Source organism: Mesoplodon bidens (genome assembly GCF_964165515.1).
Source record: "Mesoplodon bidens genome assembly, chromosome: 7".
Lineage (NCBI taxonomy): Eukaryota > Metazoa > Chordata > Mammalia > Artiodactyla > Ziphiidae > Mesoplodon > Mesoplodon bidens.
In genome coordinates this window covers 116,104,150-116,122,398 of record NC_138164.1, presented here as the reverse complement: position 1 = coordinate 116,122,398, position 18,249 = coordinate 116,104,150, and the positions used below count along the sequence as shown (strand labels likewise).

Genomic DNA, 18,249 nt, shown 5'->3' with positions numbered 1-18,249 from the left:
GGGTCACAGCTGCGGGGGGCCGCATCCCTCTGGGGTAAACCAACGCTCTGAGGGCACCGCCCCGGGACGCTTCTCCCGGCGGGACTCGTCCCTCCGGGGGCGCCGCCCTGGGGGACACATCGCCCCGGGGGGCGTATCGCTCCGGGGGCACCGCCCTAGAGGCGCATCTTCCGGGAGACCTCAGCCGCACAGGTCAGGTACAGCTCCGGGGGGCGGGGCGCCGTCTCGGGGGCGGGGCCTCGCCCGGGCGCAGGCGCGCAGGCCCGCCCTCCGGCGCCGCGCTCGGATTGGCCGCGCCGGCGGGGAGAGCCCGCGGGGCATTGTGGGTCGTCCGCTCCCGCCGCTTCTCGCCATGTCCGGGTCCCCGGTGAAGCGGCAGAGGATGGAGAGCGCACTGGACCAGCTCAAGCAGTTCACCACCGTGGTGGCCGACACGGGCGACTTCCACGGTGAGGCTGCGCTGGCCCCGAGCTCCGAGAGAGGGGCTTCATGCGCGCCGAGCGCCGGCCGGCCCCGGGGTGAGGGGAGGCGGGGCGAGGTGCCGGGGGCGCGAGCGTGCAAGTGAGGGGCGGGCCGGGCCACCAGGCCTCCCCGGCCGCGAAGTCGGCCCCGGTTCTCCTCGGCGCCTCTTACCCGGCCCCTCTGCTCCCTTCTCCCTCGCCTCCCGCCCTCTTCACCCCCGGCTCCCTCCTTCGCCCCCGCTATTCCCGGTACCCCTTCTCTTTCGCCCCCCGCCCCCCTCTTCGCTCTCCCCACCGCCCCCGGCCCCCCGTTCCCGGTGCTCCGACCCCTCTTCGCTCTCCGCCCCCGCGTTTCCCGCCCCCCTTCTCCCTCGCTCCCCGCCCTCGGCGCCCGTGCCCGGCCCCCTTTCGCCTTCGGCCCGGGGCCGCCGTCCCCTCCGCGCTTCTGGTAGCTCGCGGGAGCCCGCCGTGAGCCGCCAGTGCGTCAGGGGACAGTGTCCAAATGCTTTGATTTGGGGAAAGACTCCAGGTCCGCCTTGGAGCTGCGGACCGTTTGTGGTTACACGGGGTAGTTTTGTTGCGCGAATGTTGACCGCTGAGCAGGAACATGAGTTAGTTCTGGGCCCAGAAAGACCAGAAACTGCGACTGACACCACCTGCTTTTGAAACCTCGTGTTGCACACACTTTCCACCCCTGCCCAGGGGACAGCTGTGCACGCTGGTGCCTGCGGCCGCGTGCAGGCCAGTTAGACGTTCACCACGTTGGGCCAAGGAGCTGCGGGGATAAAACCCCGTGCGCCGAGGAAAGCAAAGCTTGTCCCAGATTCAGATTGTCTTGGCTTTGAATCATGTTCCTTGGAGGCAGCTGGGGGACTTAGCTTTTCCTCCCTCTGCAGTGGAAACCCAGACTAGGTGAACCTCCATTCTGTTAGGCTGTGAACAATTAAGATTTTCAGGAAAATCATGAAATTCTCTGGGTATGAGTGCTGTGGGGCACACAGTACGGAAGGGACTTCCTCTCTTTTCTGCTTTCTCATGGTGACTTGAGAAACAGGCTTTAATTCCTCTTTGGTAAGAAAGAGTAAGTCTTTATCTAGTAGAGTCTAGGAGAGTGAGTAAGCATGTTTAGTTGCTTCAGTATAAAAGCTGGAAACAGTGATGGGCTTGAGTCCAACCTGTACTTTAAACCATCTGCCAGAAGGTCCCCTTCTGGTCAGAGCTGGGGGCCCTGGAGATTCCAGCTCCTGCTCACCCGGGAGGCCACGGTCTTCTTTCTACCCCCTCCCTCCCTGATCCAGGCCTCTGGCAATGACACCACTAGGATAGAGGGTGTTGGAAAAGTGGCTGCACGTGTTTCTGCACCTTCTTAGCATGGAATATTTCCTATCTTTGTGAGTTGACAAAGCCCTGGTCTGTATTGTTTCCTGTCGGGTCTCTCCAGGCAGCAGCCACAGGATGGCTGGTCTTGTTACACCTTTTGTCAGTGTAGGGCCAGCAAGGCGGGAGGGGTCCTGAGGAATGCTTGCTTTTTTTCCCCCCCTTTCTTTTCTAAGGGAGGGCTTCCCTGGTGGTGCAGTGGTTAAGAATCCACCTGCCAACGCAGGGGACATGGGTTCGAGCCCTGGTCCCACGTGCCGCGGAGCAACTAAGCCCGTGCGCCACAACTACTGAGCCTGCGCCCTAGAGCTGGTGAGCCACAACTACTGAGCCCACGTGCCTAGAGCCCGTGCTCTGCAACAAGAGAAGCCACTGCAATGAGAAGCCCGCACACCACAACAAAGACCCAACACAGCCAAAAATAAATAAATAAATAAATTTAGGAATAAAAAGATTTCGAAGTGAATGTTAAGAACTTTATTAAAAAGTACATTTGTTGATAATGTATATCCATAAATCTTACATAGTTATAAATTTGTTTTTTTTGTTGTTTTATTTTTATTTTTTGGCCGTGTCGCCTGGCATGTGGGATCTTAGTTCCCCGACCAGGGACCAAACCCATAGCCTCCTACATTGGAAGTACAGAGTCTTAACCGCTGGACCACCAGGGAAGCCCCTGTAAATTCGGTTTGAGGTTACTTTATGAACTGAAGGATCTTACCTTCGGGGAGTCGTGGGCCTCTTTGAAGACACAATCAAAGCTGTGGATGCTCTTCCCAGAATGATGCCCCACACCCAGTTTTGCGTTCAGTTTAAGGGTCCGTGGAGTCTGAAGTCCATCTGTTGACCCCAGATAGGTCTTGGTTTTGTTTTTTTGTTTTTATTAATAAAATTATTTATTTTTGGCTGCGTTGGGTCTTCGTTGCTGCATGCAGGCTTTCTCTAGTTGTGGCAAGCGGGGGCTATTCTTGGTTGCGGTGCGCAGGCTTCTCATCGTGGTGGCTTATTGCAGAGCACGGGCTCTAGGCGCGCAGGCTTCAGTAGTTGTGGCACACGGGCTCAGTAGTTGTGGCTCACCAGCTCTAGAGTGCAGGCTCAGTAGTTGTGGCGCACGGGCTTAGTTGCTCCGCGGCATGTGGGATCTTCCCAGACCAGGGCTCGAACCCGTGTCCCCTGCATTGGCAGGCAGATTCTTAACCACTGTGCCACCAGGGAAGCCCCCTTGGTTTTGTTTTTAATTTTGCTAAAAGTCAGCTTTATCAAGGTATAATTTTATATGATGAAAGGCACCATTTTCAGTGCATTACTCTGGGTTTTAACACATCTGTGTAAGTTCTGCTCCAGAGTACTTTTTCGTAACTTGTCATTTTGAAATAATTATAGACTTTCAGGAAGTTGCAAAATTAGCCCATAGAGTCCCATGAATCCTTCACCCATCCTCCCCCAGTGGTGACATCAGAACCAGGAACTTGGCACTAGCATGACACCGTGAACAGGCTTCAGGCCGGCTCTGTGTCCACCGGTTTCCACCTGCACAGAGGAGGGGGCATCCCCTGTGGCGGTTTATAGTGCATAGGTTCTTGTAGCCACCAGGACGGGTTAGGACACAGCTGTTCTCCGGCCACAGAGACCTCCCTCGGCCCTGAGAGCCGTCCCCTTCCCTGTTCCTGTTCTCCATCTCTGTAGTTTTGTCATCAGAAGATACTTTGACAATACTGACTTGCCCAATCAACTTACTGAACCAGCTAATCCTGGAAGCTGAGTTTGGTGAACGTGAGCTCTGTGCTACCCCGTGAGCCTGGGCCGCAAGACTCCTTGGACTTCCTAGGCTGGTTACCAAGAAGGTGCTAGTGTGTTAAAGGCGAATACAGACCTGGGTGCCGACGCTGTCGAGCGGCCACCTCCCTTCTTGCTCTGGGCCCTTGGCACATCTTCCTGGCTTTAGTCTTTGTTGCTTTCTCATTGTGCACGCAGCTGCCTCTTGGCCAGCCTTCCGTGTGAAGTGCGGCCACACCCTGGCTGAAGACATGCTTGACTCTGTTTACATGTTTAGGGCTTACAGGGGTTGGCTCGGGTTGCTGCGAGCACTCCACTTACTTCCCTGCTTTCCACAATTATCTCCCTAGCCATCGATGAGTACAAGCCCCAGGATGCTACCACCAACCCATCCCTGATCCTAGCCGCGGCGCAGATGCCCACCTACCAGGAGCTGGTGGAGGAGGCCATCGCCCACGGCCGGAGGCTGGGCGGGTGAGTGCGGGTCCAGGCAGCAGCCCTCAGCTGGTCTGGTTGCTTCCTTCTCTCCCTGAGTTTAGTTCTCAGGTGTCTTAGACTCAGGGAGGGAATGCTGTCTGCTTTGCTGTTTCTTTTTGTCAGGAAAGAAATAGCCGACATGTTATTTACACGTAGTAGGCAATACCCATTGTGCGGATACAGTTCATTGAGTTTTGTTTGCAGGAACATGTAGACCCCACTCCAGAAGTCCCTCCCCGCTTTTGCAGTCAGTCTCCCCAGCCCTGGGGACCATGGACCTGCTTTCTGGCTTTTTGTTATGTTTTAGCAGTTCTGCTGGAGTGAGATTCATTAAGTGCACTGTCTGATTCATTCTGGTCAGTTTATGCAGTGGTGCAGCCACAGTCACAACCCAGTCCTGGAACACCTGCACCTCCTAGAAGGTTCCCTGGAGCCTCTGCCAGCGACCACAGACTGGCTCTCCTCTCCGTAGATTGGCTTTTGCTGGATGTCATTTTAAATTTTCATCTGGGCGATACTGCTCAGCTGAGAGTGAGCCTGCAGGGAACAGTGACCCCTGGGAGGAGCCACGCTGGGCTGGCCTGTCCCTTTCTGGTGCTCCTGTGTGCTGAGGTCAGGCGGTGTGCAGGTGTGTGTGTGACGGCTGCTCCATGCACTGGGCCGCCCTGCCCCCACCACGTGCCCCCCCCCCCATCCTGGCTGCTGCCCTGTCCCTTCTTGGTATTCCTGGAATTGGTGACAAGGTGGTGCCCTTAGTGATCACCAGACTGGCCCTGCTCCCGTGTCCAGCCCGTAACACGCGGGCTGGAGATCTTTCTGGTCCGTTTTGGAACAGCATCACGTACCTTACTCATCTGCCCAGGCAGCTTCAAAGAGATTGGAAAGACTGTTTCATTCAAGTCCCCAAAAGATGAAGGGGCTCAGTGTGGGAGGATGAAAACGTGGAGATGGAAGGCAGGGATGGTCACACCACAATGTGAATGCACTCAGTGCCCCTAACTAGTCATGTAAAAATGGTTAAGATAGGGCTTCCCTGGTGGTGCAGTGGTTGAGAATCCGCCTGGCAGTGCAGGGGACATGGGTTCAAGCCCTGGTCCTGGAAGATCCCACATGCCGGGGAGCAACTAAGCCTGTGCGCCACAACTACTGAGCCTGCACTCTAGAGCCCGCGAGCCACAACTACTGAGCCCGCACGCCTAGAGCCCGTGCTCCGCAACAAGAGAAGCCACCGCAGTGAGAAGCCCACACACCGCAACCAACAGCCCCGGCTCGCCACAACTAGAGAGAGCCCGCGCACAGCAACGGAGACCCAACACAGCCCCAAAATAAATTAATTAGTTAAAAAAAACAAACCTCATTTTTTAAAAAAAAGTGGTTAAGATGGGAGGAGTTTCCTGGTGGCCTAGTGGTTAGGACTCTGCAGTCTCACTGCCTGGTCAGGGAACTGAAATCCTGCAAGCTGTGTGGCATGGCCAAAGTTAAAAAAAAAAAAAAAAAAAGGTCAAGATGGTAAGTTTTATGCTATGTGTGTTTTACCACAATTAAAAAAAATTATTTTAAGAAAAAAGATGGAGGGAAAATAATTTGGGAAATGAATAACAGAATTTGTTTTGTAGAATCCTGTGCATTTAAATCTAACAAGCTTCTAACCTAATTTTTTCCCTGGAATTTCAGATCACAAGAGGAACAGATTACAAATGCTACTGATAAACTTTTTGTGCTGTTTGGAGCAGAAATACTGAAGAAAATTCCAGGCCGCGTATCCACAGAAGTGGATGCAAGGTAAGGACGCAGGGCTGACACAGGTGGCGTGGGCTGAGGGCAGCAGCTGCTTTTCTGCCCGTGGCACCCACGTGCTGCTGTGGCTGCTGATCCCGATGAGCTGCTCGTCTCTGGCCCCCGCTTGAATGTCAGCCCTGCTGAGCTGCTCTGAGCCGGGCACGCCACGCACCCCCTGGCTGGCTGCTGGGCGCCCCTGTCACGGCCCTGCCCCCGCAGGCTCTCCTTCGATAAGGATGCTATGGTGGCCCGCGCCCAGCGCCTCATCGACCTGTACAAGGAGGCTGGGATCAGCAAGGACCGGATTCTGATAAAGCTGTCGTCCACCTGGGAAGGAATCCAGGCTGGAAAGTAAGTGTCCCCATGAGGAGGGAGCTGGTGGGGACTCTGCCCGTCCCGGGTGGGCCTCGGGGAGAAGGCCCCGTGCAATGCCACACATTGTCCTCACGTCGTCTTCCGTGTACAGAACGTAAGTTGTTTCCCAGCAGCTGTGCTCAGTTCGGAGGAGGTAGAAGCAGGTGCAGACAGGGAGCTGCTCTGGCGCCCCGCCCCACCCCACCCCCGCCCCACCCCGCAGGGCCATGCACGGCTGTCCTGGGAGCGCCCCTTGTGCACCAGCGGGGGCCCTGTGTTATCTGTTCCACTCCTGCAACCTTCTGCCTCTGGACGTGCCTGTCTGGACTCTTCCGCGTGATGGAATCGTGCAGCACGTGGCCTTCGTGTCTGGCTTCCCTTGCTGGGCATGTGTTCAAGGTTCACACGTGCTATGCGTGTGTTGGGGCTGCATTCCTCTTAAAGCTGTCGTTCGCTCCTGTGTATACGCTGCATTTTCTGAGTGCATCCTTCAAGGGACGCGTGGTTGTCCTGCCTTTGGCACTGTCGAGGGTAGTGCTGCTGTGAGCACGTGTGCTCGAGCTGTGGTGCCGTCTCTGGTGGGCGCACACTGGAGGGCGGAGTTGCTGGTGCTATGGTCGTGGTGTCGGCCGTTGAGGCTGCCCTGTGCCCCCCTCAGCTGCACTTCTTGACCACCTTCCTGCGGCCAGGCAGCAGAGGTGCCTCTGAAACTATCTGCTGGGACAGGGACTCAGCTGTCACAGTCCACGTCCCGGCATGTTACAGAGTGGGGCCGGAGCCCTGTTCTCACGGTCGACCCCAGGACGTCACGTGGGTGACAGAAGGGCGAGGGGGAGCATTGGGGCCGGGGAGGCCGCGGGCTCCGGGCGGGACCAAGGCAGGATGGCACTGTGGTCGGAGCTGATTCTGTGACGAGGTGAGGGACCGGGTCTGTGGCTCTCAGGGGACCTCTCACCTTTGTCCCGGTTTTGAATTGCTGGTTTGATGAAGGAAGTTCTGGTCACCCACAACTCACTAGCCAGAGAGAGCCCTGGTGAATGTTCCAGAGTTTGTTTGTTTGTTTTTTTAGTAAGACAAACTAATTTCAACTCCACACATTTTTGTTTTTAAATATGTATTTATTTTTGGCTATGCCGGGTCTTTGTTGAGGCCTGCGGACTTCTTAGTTGAAGCATGCGTGCAGGATCCAGTTTCCCAACCAGGGATCGAACCTGGGCCCCCTGCATTGAGAGTGTGGAGTCTTACCCACTGGACCACCAGGGAAATTCCTCCAGAATTTTTTGGGGGGTTGTTTTGTTTTTTTAATAAATTTATTTTATTTATTTTTGGCTGAATTGGGTCTTTGTTGCGTGTGGGCTTTCTCTACTGGCAGCGAGTGGGGGCTCCTCTTTTTTGCGGTGCGTGGGCTTCTCATTGCGGTGGCTTCTCTGGTAGACGAGCACAGGCTCTAGGCTCTTGGGCTTCAGTAGTTGTGGTGGCACGTGGGCTCAGTAGTTGTGGCTCGCAGGCTCTAGAGCGCAGGCTCAGTAGTTGTGGCACGTGGGCTTAGTTGCTCCCCGGCATGTGGGATCTTCCAGGACCAGGGCTCAAACCTGTGTCCCCTCCGTTGGCAGGCGGATTCTTAACCACTGAGCCACCAGGGAAGCCCCCAGAGTTGTTCTTAACGAGGGTGGGGTGACCCTGTTCCTGCCTTTTCAGTTACTGAATCGTGAGCGTTCCTCACTGTCCCCGCTGCTCATGCCGTCCTCCCCCCACCCGCAGGCAGCTGGAGGAGCAGCATGGCATCCACTGCAACATGACGCTGCTCTTCTCCTTCGCCCAGGCCGTGGCCTGCGCCGAGGCGGGGGTGACACTCATCTCCCCCTTTGTGGGCCGCATCCTCGACTGGCACGTGGCCAACACGGACAAGAAGTCCTTTGAGCCCCTGGAGGACCCCGGTGAGTAGCACTGGAGGGAGGGGCGGAGGAGTGCTGCGCTGTCTGCTCCCAGCGGCCGGCGTGGCAGCTGCGGGCATGTCCCCCCAGGAGTGAAGAGCGTCACCAAGATCTACAACTATTACAAGAAGTTCGGCTACGAGACCGTTGTCATGGGCGCCTCTTTCCGCAACACGGGCGAGATCAAGGCCCTGGCGGGCTGCGACTTCCTTACGATCTCACCCCAGCTCCTGGGGGAGCTGCTCAAGGACCACAGCAAGTTGGCGCCCACGCTCTCGGTCAAGGCAGGTAAGAAGCCCCCCCGCCCCGCTCAAGGCCCCCATGGGGACACCGGTGCCTCTGTCACCTGAGGGTGTGGAGCCTAGAGCCGCAGGGCCGCCTAGAGCCTGCACTCACCTGCTGTCCAGCCCACCTGCCGTGGGGGCCGCGCCAGGTAGGGGCCTTAGGGCGGCTATGAGCCCAAGGCCCCGGCGCATGCCCTCCCTAGCCCAGGCCAGTGACCTGGAGAAGGTCCACCTGGACGAGAAGGCCTTCCGCTGGCTGCACAACGAGGACCGCATGGCTGTGGAGAAGCTCTCAGACGGGATCCGCAGGTTCGCCTCGGACGCTGTGAAGCTGGAGCGGATGCTGATGGTGAGAGCCCGGGGTTACGGTCGGGGGGGCCTTGCGGGGGGCGGGGGGGGACAACACAGCACACCGGCTCTCGCCGCCCATCTCTAGGAACGAATGTTCAGCGCGGAGAACGGAAAATAGCTTGGCACCTGAGGCTGGACCGCAGATACGCCGCCGACTTTGAATTGGGGCCTAATTGCACATGCCTTGCGACGAATCTTGGATTTTTTTTTACTAATCGGAGTGGGGATGAATCACAGATTTCCAATTTTATGTAAAATTCTGCTCAGCGCATAAAAGGTGTCACTTTTCGTTCCCGTGTGTGCCTCCTTTCCCCTCCACTGGCTGCAGCCTGGCCCAATGGAGGCGGGGTTGGGTCAAGAGACCCCTGGGGGCCTCCAGGCAGGGGTGACAGCCCCTCACCTGCTTCTGGGAGCCTTGACACAGAAAACGGGGACCTGCCTGGGCACTTCCTCTGTGTCTAGAGCCCGATGGCCCCGGGGCTTGTAGGCTGTGCTTGCGGAGTTGGGTGGGAGGGTGCCAGGGGCCCTCTGGAGCTGTGCGGGGGGGCCGGGCCCGCAGAGAGGAGCCTCCCTGTCAGAGCCTCCTGCTGGCAGGAAGGCCCCCATGCCTCTGAGCCTCTCCACACTGCCCTGGGGCGGAGGCACAGCGGGGGACCTTCCACAGGCCCTGGGTTCCTGTGGGGCAATGGCGCCACCTTGTGGGGACAGCGTAGTGTGCGCTGAGCAGGGCTTCCAAACGTCAAACCCCGAGCAGAGGTAGGGCACAGCTTGTTAAGAGACACTTTACTTGCACCCTCTGGATTTTTCAAGCAACAGGTATGCTGCACTGGGAAGGGGTTGGTGGGGGGCGGTGATGGGTGGTCCATAGGGGAGTCCCTTCCTCTCCCTGGGACCGGCCTCTGTTCTTGGAACAGCTAAGCTGGGCTAGGAGGGGATGCAGGGTCTGGGTGAGACTATCTGGGAGCACGAGGTGGGTGGAAGGGGCCCCGGCTGGCCCTCCAGGTCTGCGCCAGTGGAGCCAGGTGTCAGGACAGGCCTGTGGGACGCTGCTCTGGGTCTGGCTGAGGGTCAATGGGGAGCGCCTGTACCCCCCACCCCTGCCCTGGGGGCCCCTCCTGGGCCGGGCTTGTTCCCCATGGCTCCCTGCAAGTGAGTGGGGCTCCTGGAACCCCCATCTGCTGGGGTTGGAGCAGGTAGCTGGGACTTTTGGTTCTGGAGCTGCCACCCTCCCCAAACGCAGGAGCAGTGCTGAGCAGGCAGGGCTTCGGGAACAGGCGCCACCCTGGGTCACACCCCTCGGGCCACCTAGCCTGCCCAGGCTGCCCCACCCATCCTGGTGCTGAGGGGGTGGCCTTGGGTTGGGTGGGGGTGGGTGCCACAGCACAGGGACCTGCTGAAGTGGACAGGGCTTCTCGCCCCCAGCCCCCCAGCTGCCTGGTCAGGTCGGGTCAGGGGGCTAAGGCTTCCTGCAGACCCCTCCCCCTGAGCTGATCAAAGGGCTGTGTCCTAGGAGGACGTGGAGGTCTCAGTTCACCAGCTTGCCTGGCCTGGGGCCCCAGGATGGAGACGGTGGAGGCCAGTGACAGACATGAAGGCCACCTGCTCACAGGTACAACCCTGTGCAGTCAGCACCTTAGAACATGCTTGTCCCCCGGTCTGCCCCCATTCCCAGCCACGAATCACCGATCCACTCCGAATTTTTAGATTTTTCATATCTGTCTGGTTTCCTTTGCTGAGCATGTTTCCAAGGCTCCACCACATGGACATTAATGTTGTCCAGTAGTAAGAATGCTTTTATGGAAGCTACAGCTTATCACGAAAAATACCACAGATGTTCACGCACTGTTTTTGTAGAGTTGTAGGTTTTTCTTTCTCTTGGATAAGCCTCAGGGTCTATTTTAAACACCCCGGGCATGTGGGGAACCCCCAGGGGCACAGGCAGCTGCACCCACCGAGCAGCCACCCCAGTGTCCTGGGCCTGGCATACCCAGGACCAGCCAGTGGGGCAGACTCAGACAGCATCAGCCACCAGGGAGCAGGGCTGCGGAGGGGCCCCCACAGAACCCGCCTGGGTCTTGGTCTGCACGGTCAGAAGGCGTCGTCATTTGAAAAACACTTTTTGTCCAGAGACGTCCATGACTCCGTGATGTGACGACTGCAAACACGGGATGACCGATGGGGCTGCCCAGGTCCCTGTGTGCACAAAGCAGGCCGGCAGGTGGCAGGGGCCCTGACACCGGGAGACGCCGGACAGAAAGGGGCACGTGGGAGCATTGCCTCCGACTCGGGGCGCCCTGCTTCCTCCTCCTTTGTTCTGAGGGGTTGGATGCGGCAGAGCTAGTCAGGCTGAGACAAGGATGGCGACACACACGGGGCCAGAGCAGCTGCAGGAGGCCCCAGCCAAGGGCCACAGGCCAGGACAGGTGCCCTGGGGAAGCTGGAGAGCGACCAGGCTGCACTGGGACTCGGCTGGCTGGAGAGCCACCTGGCACCCCCAGGACTGTCCGCCGCCCCTGCCAACCCGGCCCAGCCAGGCACACTCAAGGCCTGCTTCCAACTGGAACTCGGCTCCGTCACATCCACCTTGAAACAGGCAGAGCAGCTGCAAAACCAGGCTCGGCCGTCAGGACCCGCGGCCACCTGGGCAGGGCCGTGGGTTGTATCCACAGTTAAGTGTTTCTCTCAACATCAGAAGGGACGTGGTGACACTGCAGCATCCACCCCATGGGGTCGCCATCACGTTTGAAACCGTGCAGTAGGCAAGGATCAGGGTGAGAGCAGGTACTTCAGCAGCAGCCAGCGGGCCCCTCCCCACCCAGCCCCCCCCCCGCAACGCCCAAAGGCCTGGGAGACCGCAGGGAGGCCTGGGAGGAGCCTCAGCCTCAGCACAGAAATGGGACCCTGGGATCCCAGCCGGCAGCCACCCAGCTTCCAGGAAGGCTCAGCCTCTGCCCCCCCACCAGGGTTAACGGGCGGGCAGAGCAGCCAAGACCCCAGCCCGGACCCCACAGCCGACCCCCTGCGGGGTGCTCAGAATGCTCCAGGGCCACCCGGCCGCCAGCGGGCCCCCCACACTCCCCAGCCCTCCCTGAGGAGACTCTGCAGGGTGGGGGGCTCAGCCCCTCCCCCAGAGCCTTCACCCCTCAGGGAGGATTCTCGGAGCCCCCAGCAAGCCAGGCCGGGGTGTCGTGGAGGCGGGGTCCCCGGAAGCCTGCGAGTCCAGCTGCCTCTGGGGACACCCGGGACATCTGGAGGTGGTGGCATCTGCTGGCGGGCTCAGTTCGGGGCCACCTCACTTCCTGCGGGACGGGGGCCAGGTCAAGGCAAAGGGGCCAGTCACAAGGCAGCGTCCCACCCGCCACCCAGGCCCAGGCCCCTCACCGGCTGCCGCAGAGGAAGAGCAGGCTCTGCACGGCCGGGACGGTGGAGCTGGCGTTCTGGCCAGTAACCAGGTGGCGGTCCAGCACCACGTGCACGGCGTCAGGCTCGCTGGCTGCAGGAGACCCCCAGGGGCCCAGCCTCAGGACACGTGCTGGGCCGGCTCCCGAGACCCTGCCGCACTTGCCCTCCCGGGCCGGGGACTCGTGGTCAAGGGCTGGCCCCCGAGGTCCTTTGGACACTCAGCCCCAGCGGGCGGGCCTGGCCAGGGCCCCCACTCACCACTGAAGCAGGCCCCTGCGTCCTTCACGAAGTCCTCCACGACCAGGGGTAGGTGGGCGAAGCCGGGCGCCCGGATGAGCTCGTACACGGAAGGCTGCAGGGGAAGGGCACCCAGGCTCAGGGGGCCACGCCCGCCGCGTAGGGGCTGCTGAGGGTGGAGGGGCCCGCAGCAGGGGCCGGGGCTGAGGCTCTCCCGCCGTGGGGTGGCCTGAGGTGACAAGGCCACCGCAGGGCGGGAGCTGCCTGTCACTGCCTCGCCCAGCATCGGGGCACACGGGGGACCAGAATGAGCTGGGCAGGTGACCTCAGGGCAGAGCCCTTCAACGAGCAGAAAGGCTGGGGGTCGAGCACAGAGCCACGCGAGGGGTGGGGACCGAGGTCCCCCCCAGAGGAGAGCCCCTGCCCCTCTCCTCCTGTCCTCTCCCAGCCACCGGCCAGGCCAGCCCCGTGCAGCCCCCGCACCTAGGCCTCAGTCCTCGCCCGGCAGATCCCCCCAGACCTGCCCCAGGACCCGGACCCTGGCTCCATGTCCAGCCAGGCCCTCTGCCCAAGTGGCGGCATCGCTTCCTGGACCCGAAAGGAGTGACACACTCAACAGGCACAAAACAAGGCCCCGAAGGACCCCTGCTCCCCACCACTGCCCCATGCTGGTAACCAAGGGCCCCATCTGGGCAAACGACTGCTGCCCCCACCGGAGGGGACCCTGGGCCCCCCAGCAGGCCCCCAGCCAGTCCCCCTGCTCTCGGATGTGCGTGTACATCTTCCATACCCACCCACAGCCCAGCACCCCTGCAGCGCACTCACCCCCGTGACGCTGTAGCCTTGGAACACCCAGGACCTGTCCTCATTGGTGGCACAGCAGAGGGCGGCAACGCCGTGGCCCACAGCACAGATGGGCTCTGGAAGCAGGGCCAAGGCCAGAGTGAGGCACTGAAAGCCGCCCAGGCCCCTGCCAACACTCCCACTTCCCTGGCTCCCCTCCCCAGACACAACTCAGAACTAGGATTTGTTCAGAGCCCAAATCCCCTCAAGTCGTTCTCGTGGCCAAGAAACAGGTACAACAAGGAGGAAGACGGGTGCCAGGCCCACCTGTCACACCGGAGTGCCGCCACCCTCTGCCCCGCAGAACCACCCGCCTGGCTCCAGGCCCCAACTTGGCCTCTAGGCACCGTGGGGCAGCCCGCCTGGGAGACCCCCCGCCTCCGAATGCAGCGGGGAGAGGCGCCCCGGCCCTCCTCTTGCCCCGCAGGCCCCTGGCTCCGAGCCTCCCTCTCAGGGCAGCCTGGCATGAGTGCGTTCCCACGGCCGAGGCGGCCCAGACAATCGCTGCCTGGGGACAGGAGGCCCCATTCCCACCAACAAAGGACGCTGTGTGGAGCCCCTGGGTTTGCCTGTTGGGCCCTAACGAGCGTCCCATCCCCGTCGCAGCGACTCGCCCATCACCGCCAATGCCAGGCCAGGGCAGTGCGCCATGTCTCCACAGAGCAGAAATCCTCCCAGCCGCCCCACCCCACTGGCCTCCGAGCCCAAACCCCACCGGGAACAAAGCCAGCATCCTGCCTGCCCATCTGGGGGGGTAAGCATCCCCAGCCATGAGCCCCCGAGGGAGCCAGGTAGAGGGACCCCAGGGGCAGCGGCCTGATGGGCACAAAGTCGGGGAAGGAGGGATGGGGAAGGAATGCCGCGCGCGCACACGTGCCGTCTACACTTGTCCGCTCACTAGTCAGAATCATGGCTCTTCACACCTACCCTATCTGGCTCCTGAAATGACCGGGCATCTCCAGCAACAAAACCTGAACCCCGCAGTCCATGGCCATCACCTCCCACGCCCTTCACTGGGCATCTCCCCGTCTCTCCTCCCTGTTGGTGGAGCCCCATTTCCCACGAATCTGCATACACACCCCAACCCCAGTCCCACGGGCCACCTACTGCTCTCGGAGCGGAAGTGCTGCAGGATGCGAGCCAGGGACCCGCTGCTGGCCAGGTCAGCCAGGGCCCCAGGACAGCTGGGAATCAGGAGGGCGTGGTACCGGGCACCTGGCGGGAGACCACAGCCCAGTCAGTCACAGACAGCGAGGTCGCCAGCTGGGACGAGGCCCTACACGGCCACCAGCCCAGCTCCTCTCTGCTCCTGCCAGCCGCTGTGTCACAAGGATTGTGTCACTTATCCCCACGTGGGCTAAGGCTCCCGAGGCTCACAAACCACCTCTGTGTGCCTGCCAACTCCCTCCCCCAGACCAAGCTGGAGAACTCTGGCCACAGGAGGCAGGACTGGACACGGCCCTGGATGGCCACAGTGCTTCGTGACAAGCCCCTGGATGCTCCAGGAACAGAGTGAGCAAGCACTTTGGGGCCATGATCCCAGCTGGAACCACCCCCTACCCAGACCCCCTAGGCCCCGCACCGTCGATGGACTCGAGCTTGGCGGGGCTGGCATAGGCCTTGAGGCGGAAGTCCTGCACCCAGCGCGCGTTGCTCTCATTCACGTCGACGAAGTCCATGGTCTTCCCCTGCAGGAGCCCAGCATGAGACGCCCCGCTATTGACTCAAGAAAATGCTGACAAGGGCTGGGACTGACAGCAGTCCCTCGGGACAAAGGCACCCGACCGCCCAGCCCCTCGGCAAGCCTCACCACACCCAACCCCCTCCTGCCCGAGTGGCCTCAGTCTCCTGTCTATAAAGTGGAAGCAAGTGTCCCACCCACCTCAGGGGTGACCCTCAGTGCAGTGAGAAACACCTGATGGGTCACTTCTGTGACCCTGAGTTCCACACCATCAAGGGCCGAGAAGTCCTCCCAATGGTAGGTCTGTGCCACCCTCACTCACACGTGACCAAAGGTCTCAGAAAATGGGGAACGGAACTAGCTGGTGCCACCAGGGTCCTGGGCCCTCAGCCCAAGCTGGCTCCCGGCTCCTCCCAGGGGGTGGAGCACTGTCCTGGAGAGAAGGGTGATTGGACTTACCCCGGGGGTGGCCACCTGCAGATTGAAGGCGGCGCTGGCCAGTGTGAAGCAGTGGAGGAAGGACTGGGCCGACACGCCTGCAAGGAGATGCGGCCTGGTGGGTGCAGGGCTCCTCCCGGCCCCGGACCACCCTGGGGAGCAGCCCCTAACCCCATCTCACCCCGGGGCCCACCCCTCCCATGGCTGGGGTAGCAGCCCTAGCCCCCCGGCCCCCCGAGGGGGGGTGTCTCCCCAGCCTGACACTAAAGGCCTTTCCAGAAGGCAAACCCACGCATGAGGTTCCCTGACACTCAGCCTGTCTACGCACCGAACCACAGGGCTGAGCACCAGCCCCACCCCCGAATGCAGCCACAGAGGAGCGCAGTGAGCGAGGCCTGGGGCCGTGGAGGTGGGGCCGCAGCAGGTGTCAGCAGGAAGCGCGGTGCGTCTGGTCTCCTCTGCACAGGCCGGGGGACGCTGGCTCCTTTCCTCACCGAGCTCCCGGATCCTGCCTACCGCCCCGGCCCCCCCCCCCCGAGGCTGCGTGCAGCCTCTTCTGCGCATGCCCAGTCCGAAGGCTCCCGGCTGCTGGGAGCTGAGGCCCCCCACCACAAACGCCTGCTTCTAAAGGGACTTGATCTGCATCCCTCCACCTTTATTTAATCGAGGGACCCAATCCCGAAACGTCGCCTTCACCTTTATTCACTCCTACAAATTAATACACATTTATCGTAAAGAGTCCACAAATGGGGCAAAGACGGTCTCCCCAGTTCCTCCAGCCCTCCCACCCCGACCTGCTCCGCCCCAGGGTCCCCTGAAGGGACTCTGGAGGGCCCGCTCGTCCTGCTCGTCCTGCCCACAGAGCGCAGGAGCCTTGTCAGAGCTGTGCCCCCACCCCATGTCCTCAGCATCCCTTCCCCATGGCACAGCCAAGCCAGTGCGACCCCTCCTCACCCTTACCCCGCTCCGACCAGCCACCTACGTCTTCAGGGCTGAACCCCACTCTCGATGGCTCACCCTTGAACTCCCCATGCGGGGACGGGGGGCGTCCCTCAGTTCCTCCACCCCTCATTCTGGTGACAGCTCAGGGGCCCTGGGGCTCGGCACACTGTGACCCCATGACCCGCGGTCCTCACTCCCTCGCCCACTCGGGCAGCTACAGAAGTCAAGACGGGGACAGACTCCAGAGTCGGACCCTGGGCCCCAACCCTGGTTCTCCACCTCCCCGCCATTCGACCTTGGGCTCATCACTTCTCTGCGATGGAGGCAGCAAGGGGAGGACCCAGGAAGTGCGCCAGCCACCCTCACCGGCTCGTTCCTCCCCTGCTGACCCCGAGCACCCGGAGGCCTTGGCCGAGAACCGGGCCCCACCAGCCACGGCGCCCGCGAGCCCACCAGACTCGTCCCTTCCCCACCCTCGTCCTCCGGGCCGTGTGCCGGGCCGGCGGACAGCGGGGTGGGTGCGGGGAGGAGACACCACTGCCCTCGCCGCCCCGCCTCCCCGGCTCCCCCAGAGCGGCGGCCCGGCGTACGGACCAGACCCGCGGCGGGCCGCCATCCCCGGTTCTCGTCTCCACAGAACCCCGGCCCGGGCGGAAGCACTCGCGGCGGACGTACCCCGGCCCCGCCCTGCCCTCTCGAGCCTCACCTTCGGCGGCGCCGCTGGCCACGAGGAGGCAGGCTGGCCGGCTCGGGAGCCGCTCGGACGCCATGGGCCCAGCTACGGCCTGTGCGGCCTGCGCGTGCGCGCAGCGTGCCAGGGGCAAGGTCAAGGGCCGCGGCGGCCTGGGGGCTGGGCTGAGCCGCGCCGGGCGCATGCGCCATTCCGCGTCCCGCCCCGCCTCTCCCTCCCAGCCCTGGTCCGGGTCGGAGTTCAGGTCAAGGGCCGCCGGGGCCACTCCTCCGACTCTGTCCGCCTCGTGGCCCCGGCGGGCCCGCAGAGAGGTCTGAGCTTGGGCGCGGGGCCGCAGGAGAGGCCTCCGAAGGTCTTCTCGGGCCAGATCCCTCAGCAGCCCTGAGCAGACCCCTGGCCCGACTCCTGCCCGCGGTCAGGAGCACGGTTCATTCCCCTTCCCAAGCCCAGTCCAGGGCCGCGCAGGCCAGCCTGTGAGGGTACGGGTCCCACGTGGCATGTGGAGTTGGGAGGGGCATCCTGCACAGAGGCAGCGGTGGTGGCATAGGGCCTCACAAGCCAGAAGCCTCATTCTGGGTCTGGCAGTGGCCTGCCTCTCCATGTCTGCCCCCGTGTCCAGTGGGGAGGACACACACAAGATGACCTGTCATGGTGACTGGGGTGCCCCCCAGGTGGGGTTGCAGTCTCGCTGCCCCTTCCTGAGTGGGTTCCCATCCCAGGGGGCGGCCCCTGTCCCTCACACCCCACCCCCTGCGGTTGAGGTGGGGCCTGTTACTCAGGCCCGGCCTCAGGGCCCACATCTGGGCCAGGTGGCCGTGCACACCTGGGGGTGATGGCGGCTGCTGCAGGGGAGCGACTGGCAGGTGACTCCTCTCTGAGCAGATGCAGGAGGGCCTGGGGACCAGACAGATCTGCAGCCAGCAGCCCAGGCCTGGTGACTGTCCTGGGAAGGATCTAGACCTGAGAGGTTGGGGCTCCCCCTTCAGAGCCCCCACCCATCCTGCTGAGCCTCATCCCACAGCGCTTGCCCTGGGTCACACCTGAGGTGTAGGCTCACCCACCTCCCCCCGGCATCAGCTACACACTATTCAGGTACCTCCTTGTCCAATAGGGAGAGCCCGGGTGGGGCAGGTGAAGGTGGGGGAGGCCTGGGGGCTGGGCACAGGGGCTCTGCTATTGGGGGTTGTGACACTCTTGAACCTGGGCTCTTGCACTTGTTTGG

The 18,249-nt window shown here is 61.6% G+C and overlaps 2 protein-coding genes across 4 annotated transcripts; one reads left to right on the top strand and one right to left on the bottom strand.

Annotated features, from left to right (window-relative positions):
- The first annotated feature begins 292 nt into the window (after nt 1-292).
- On the top strand, nt 293-9,082 carry TALDO1 (transaldolase 1). Its single transcript, XM_081238704.1, has 8 exons — nt 293-449; nt 3,965-4,088; nt 5,766-5,873; nt 6,090-6,221; nt 7,986-8,161; nt 8,249-8,446; nt 8,646-8,791; nt 8,879-9,082. The coding sequence occupies exons 1-8, from the start codon at nt 353-355 to the stop codon at nt 8,909-8,911; spliced, it is 1,014 nt and encodes a 337-aa protein (XP_081094830.1). The 5' UTR covers nt 293-352; the 3' UTR covers nt 8,912-9,082.
- Nucleotides 9,083-9,164: 82 nt separating this feature from the next.
- On the bottom strand, nt 9,165-17,152 carry GATD1 (glutamine amidotransferase class 1 domain containing 1; the record flags this gene model as incomplete). Of its 3 annotated transcripts, XM_081238705.1 has the most annotated exons (8): nt 17,043-17,152; nt 15,416-15,492; nt 14,858-14,963; nt 14,383-14,490; nt 13,258-13,352; nt 12,454-12,547; nt 12,175-12,286; nt 9,165-12,092 (listed from the first exon to the last, which is right to left on the bottom strand). In XM_081238705.1, exons 1-8 carry the CDS (start codon nt 17,104-17,106, stop codon nt 12,086-12,088), a joined length of 663 nt encoding a protein of 220 aa, XP_081094831.1. In that variant the 5' UTR covers nt 17,107-17,152. The 3 variants fall into 3 exon arrangements, with proteins under 3 accessions (XP_081094831.1, XP_081094832.1, XP_081094833.1); XM_081238706.1 differs by lacking the exon at nt 9,165-12,092 and having other exon boundaries at nt 12,171-12,286; XM_081238707.1 differs by lacking the exons at nt 9,165-12,092; nt 17,043-17,152 and adding an exon at nt 16,349-16,996 and having other exon boundaries at nt 12,171-12,286.
- Between the last annotated feature and the right edge of the window lie 1,097 nt (nt 17,153-18,249).

Excerpts from the sequence above, each read along its gene's own strand:
- TALDO1 (XM_081238704.1), top strand. The coding sequence starts at position 353 with ATGTCCGGGTCCCCGGTGAAGCGGCAGAGGATGGAGAGCGCACTGGAC. Across the intron at positions 6,222-7,985 it reads GAAGGAATCCAGGCTGGAAA|GCAGCTGGAGGAGCAGCATG; the intron begins GTAAGTGTCCCC and ends CCCCACCCGCAG. Across the intron at positions 8,792-8,878 it reads AGCTGGAGCGGATGCTGATG|GAACGAATGTTCAGCGCGGA; the intron begins GTGAGAGCCCGG and ends GCCCATCTCTAG.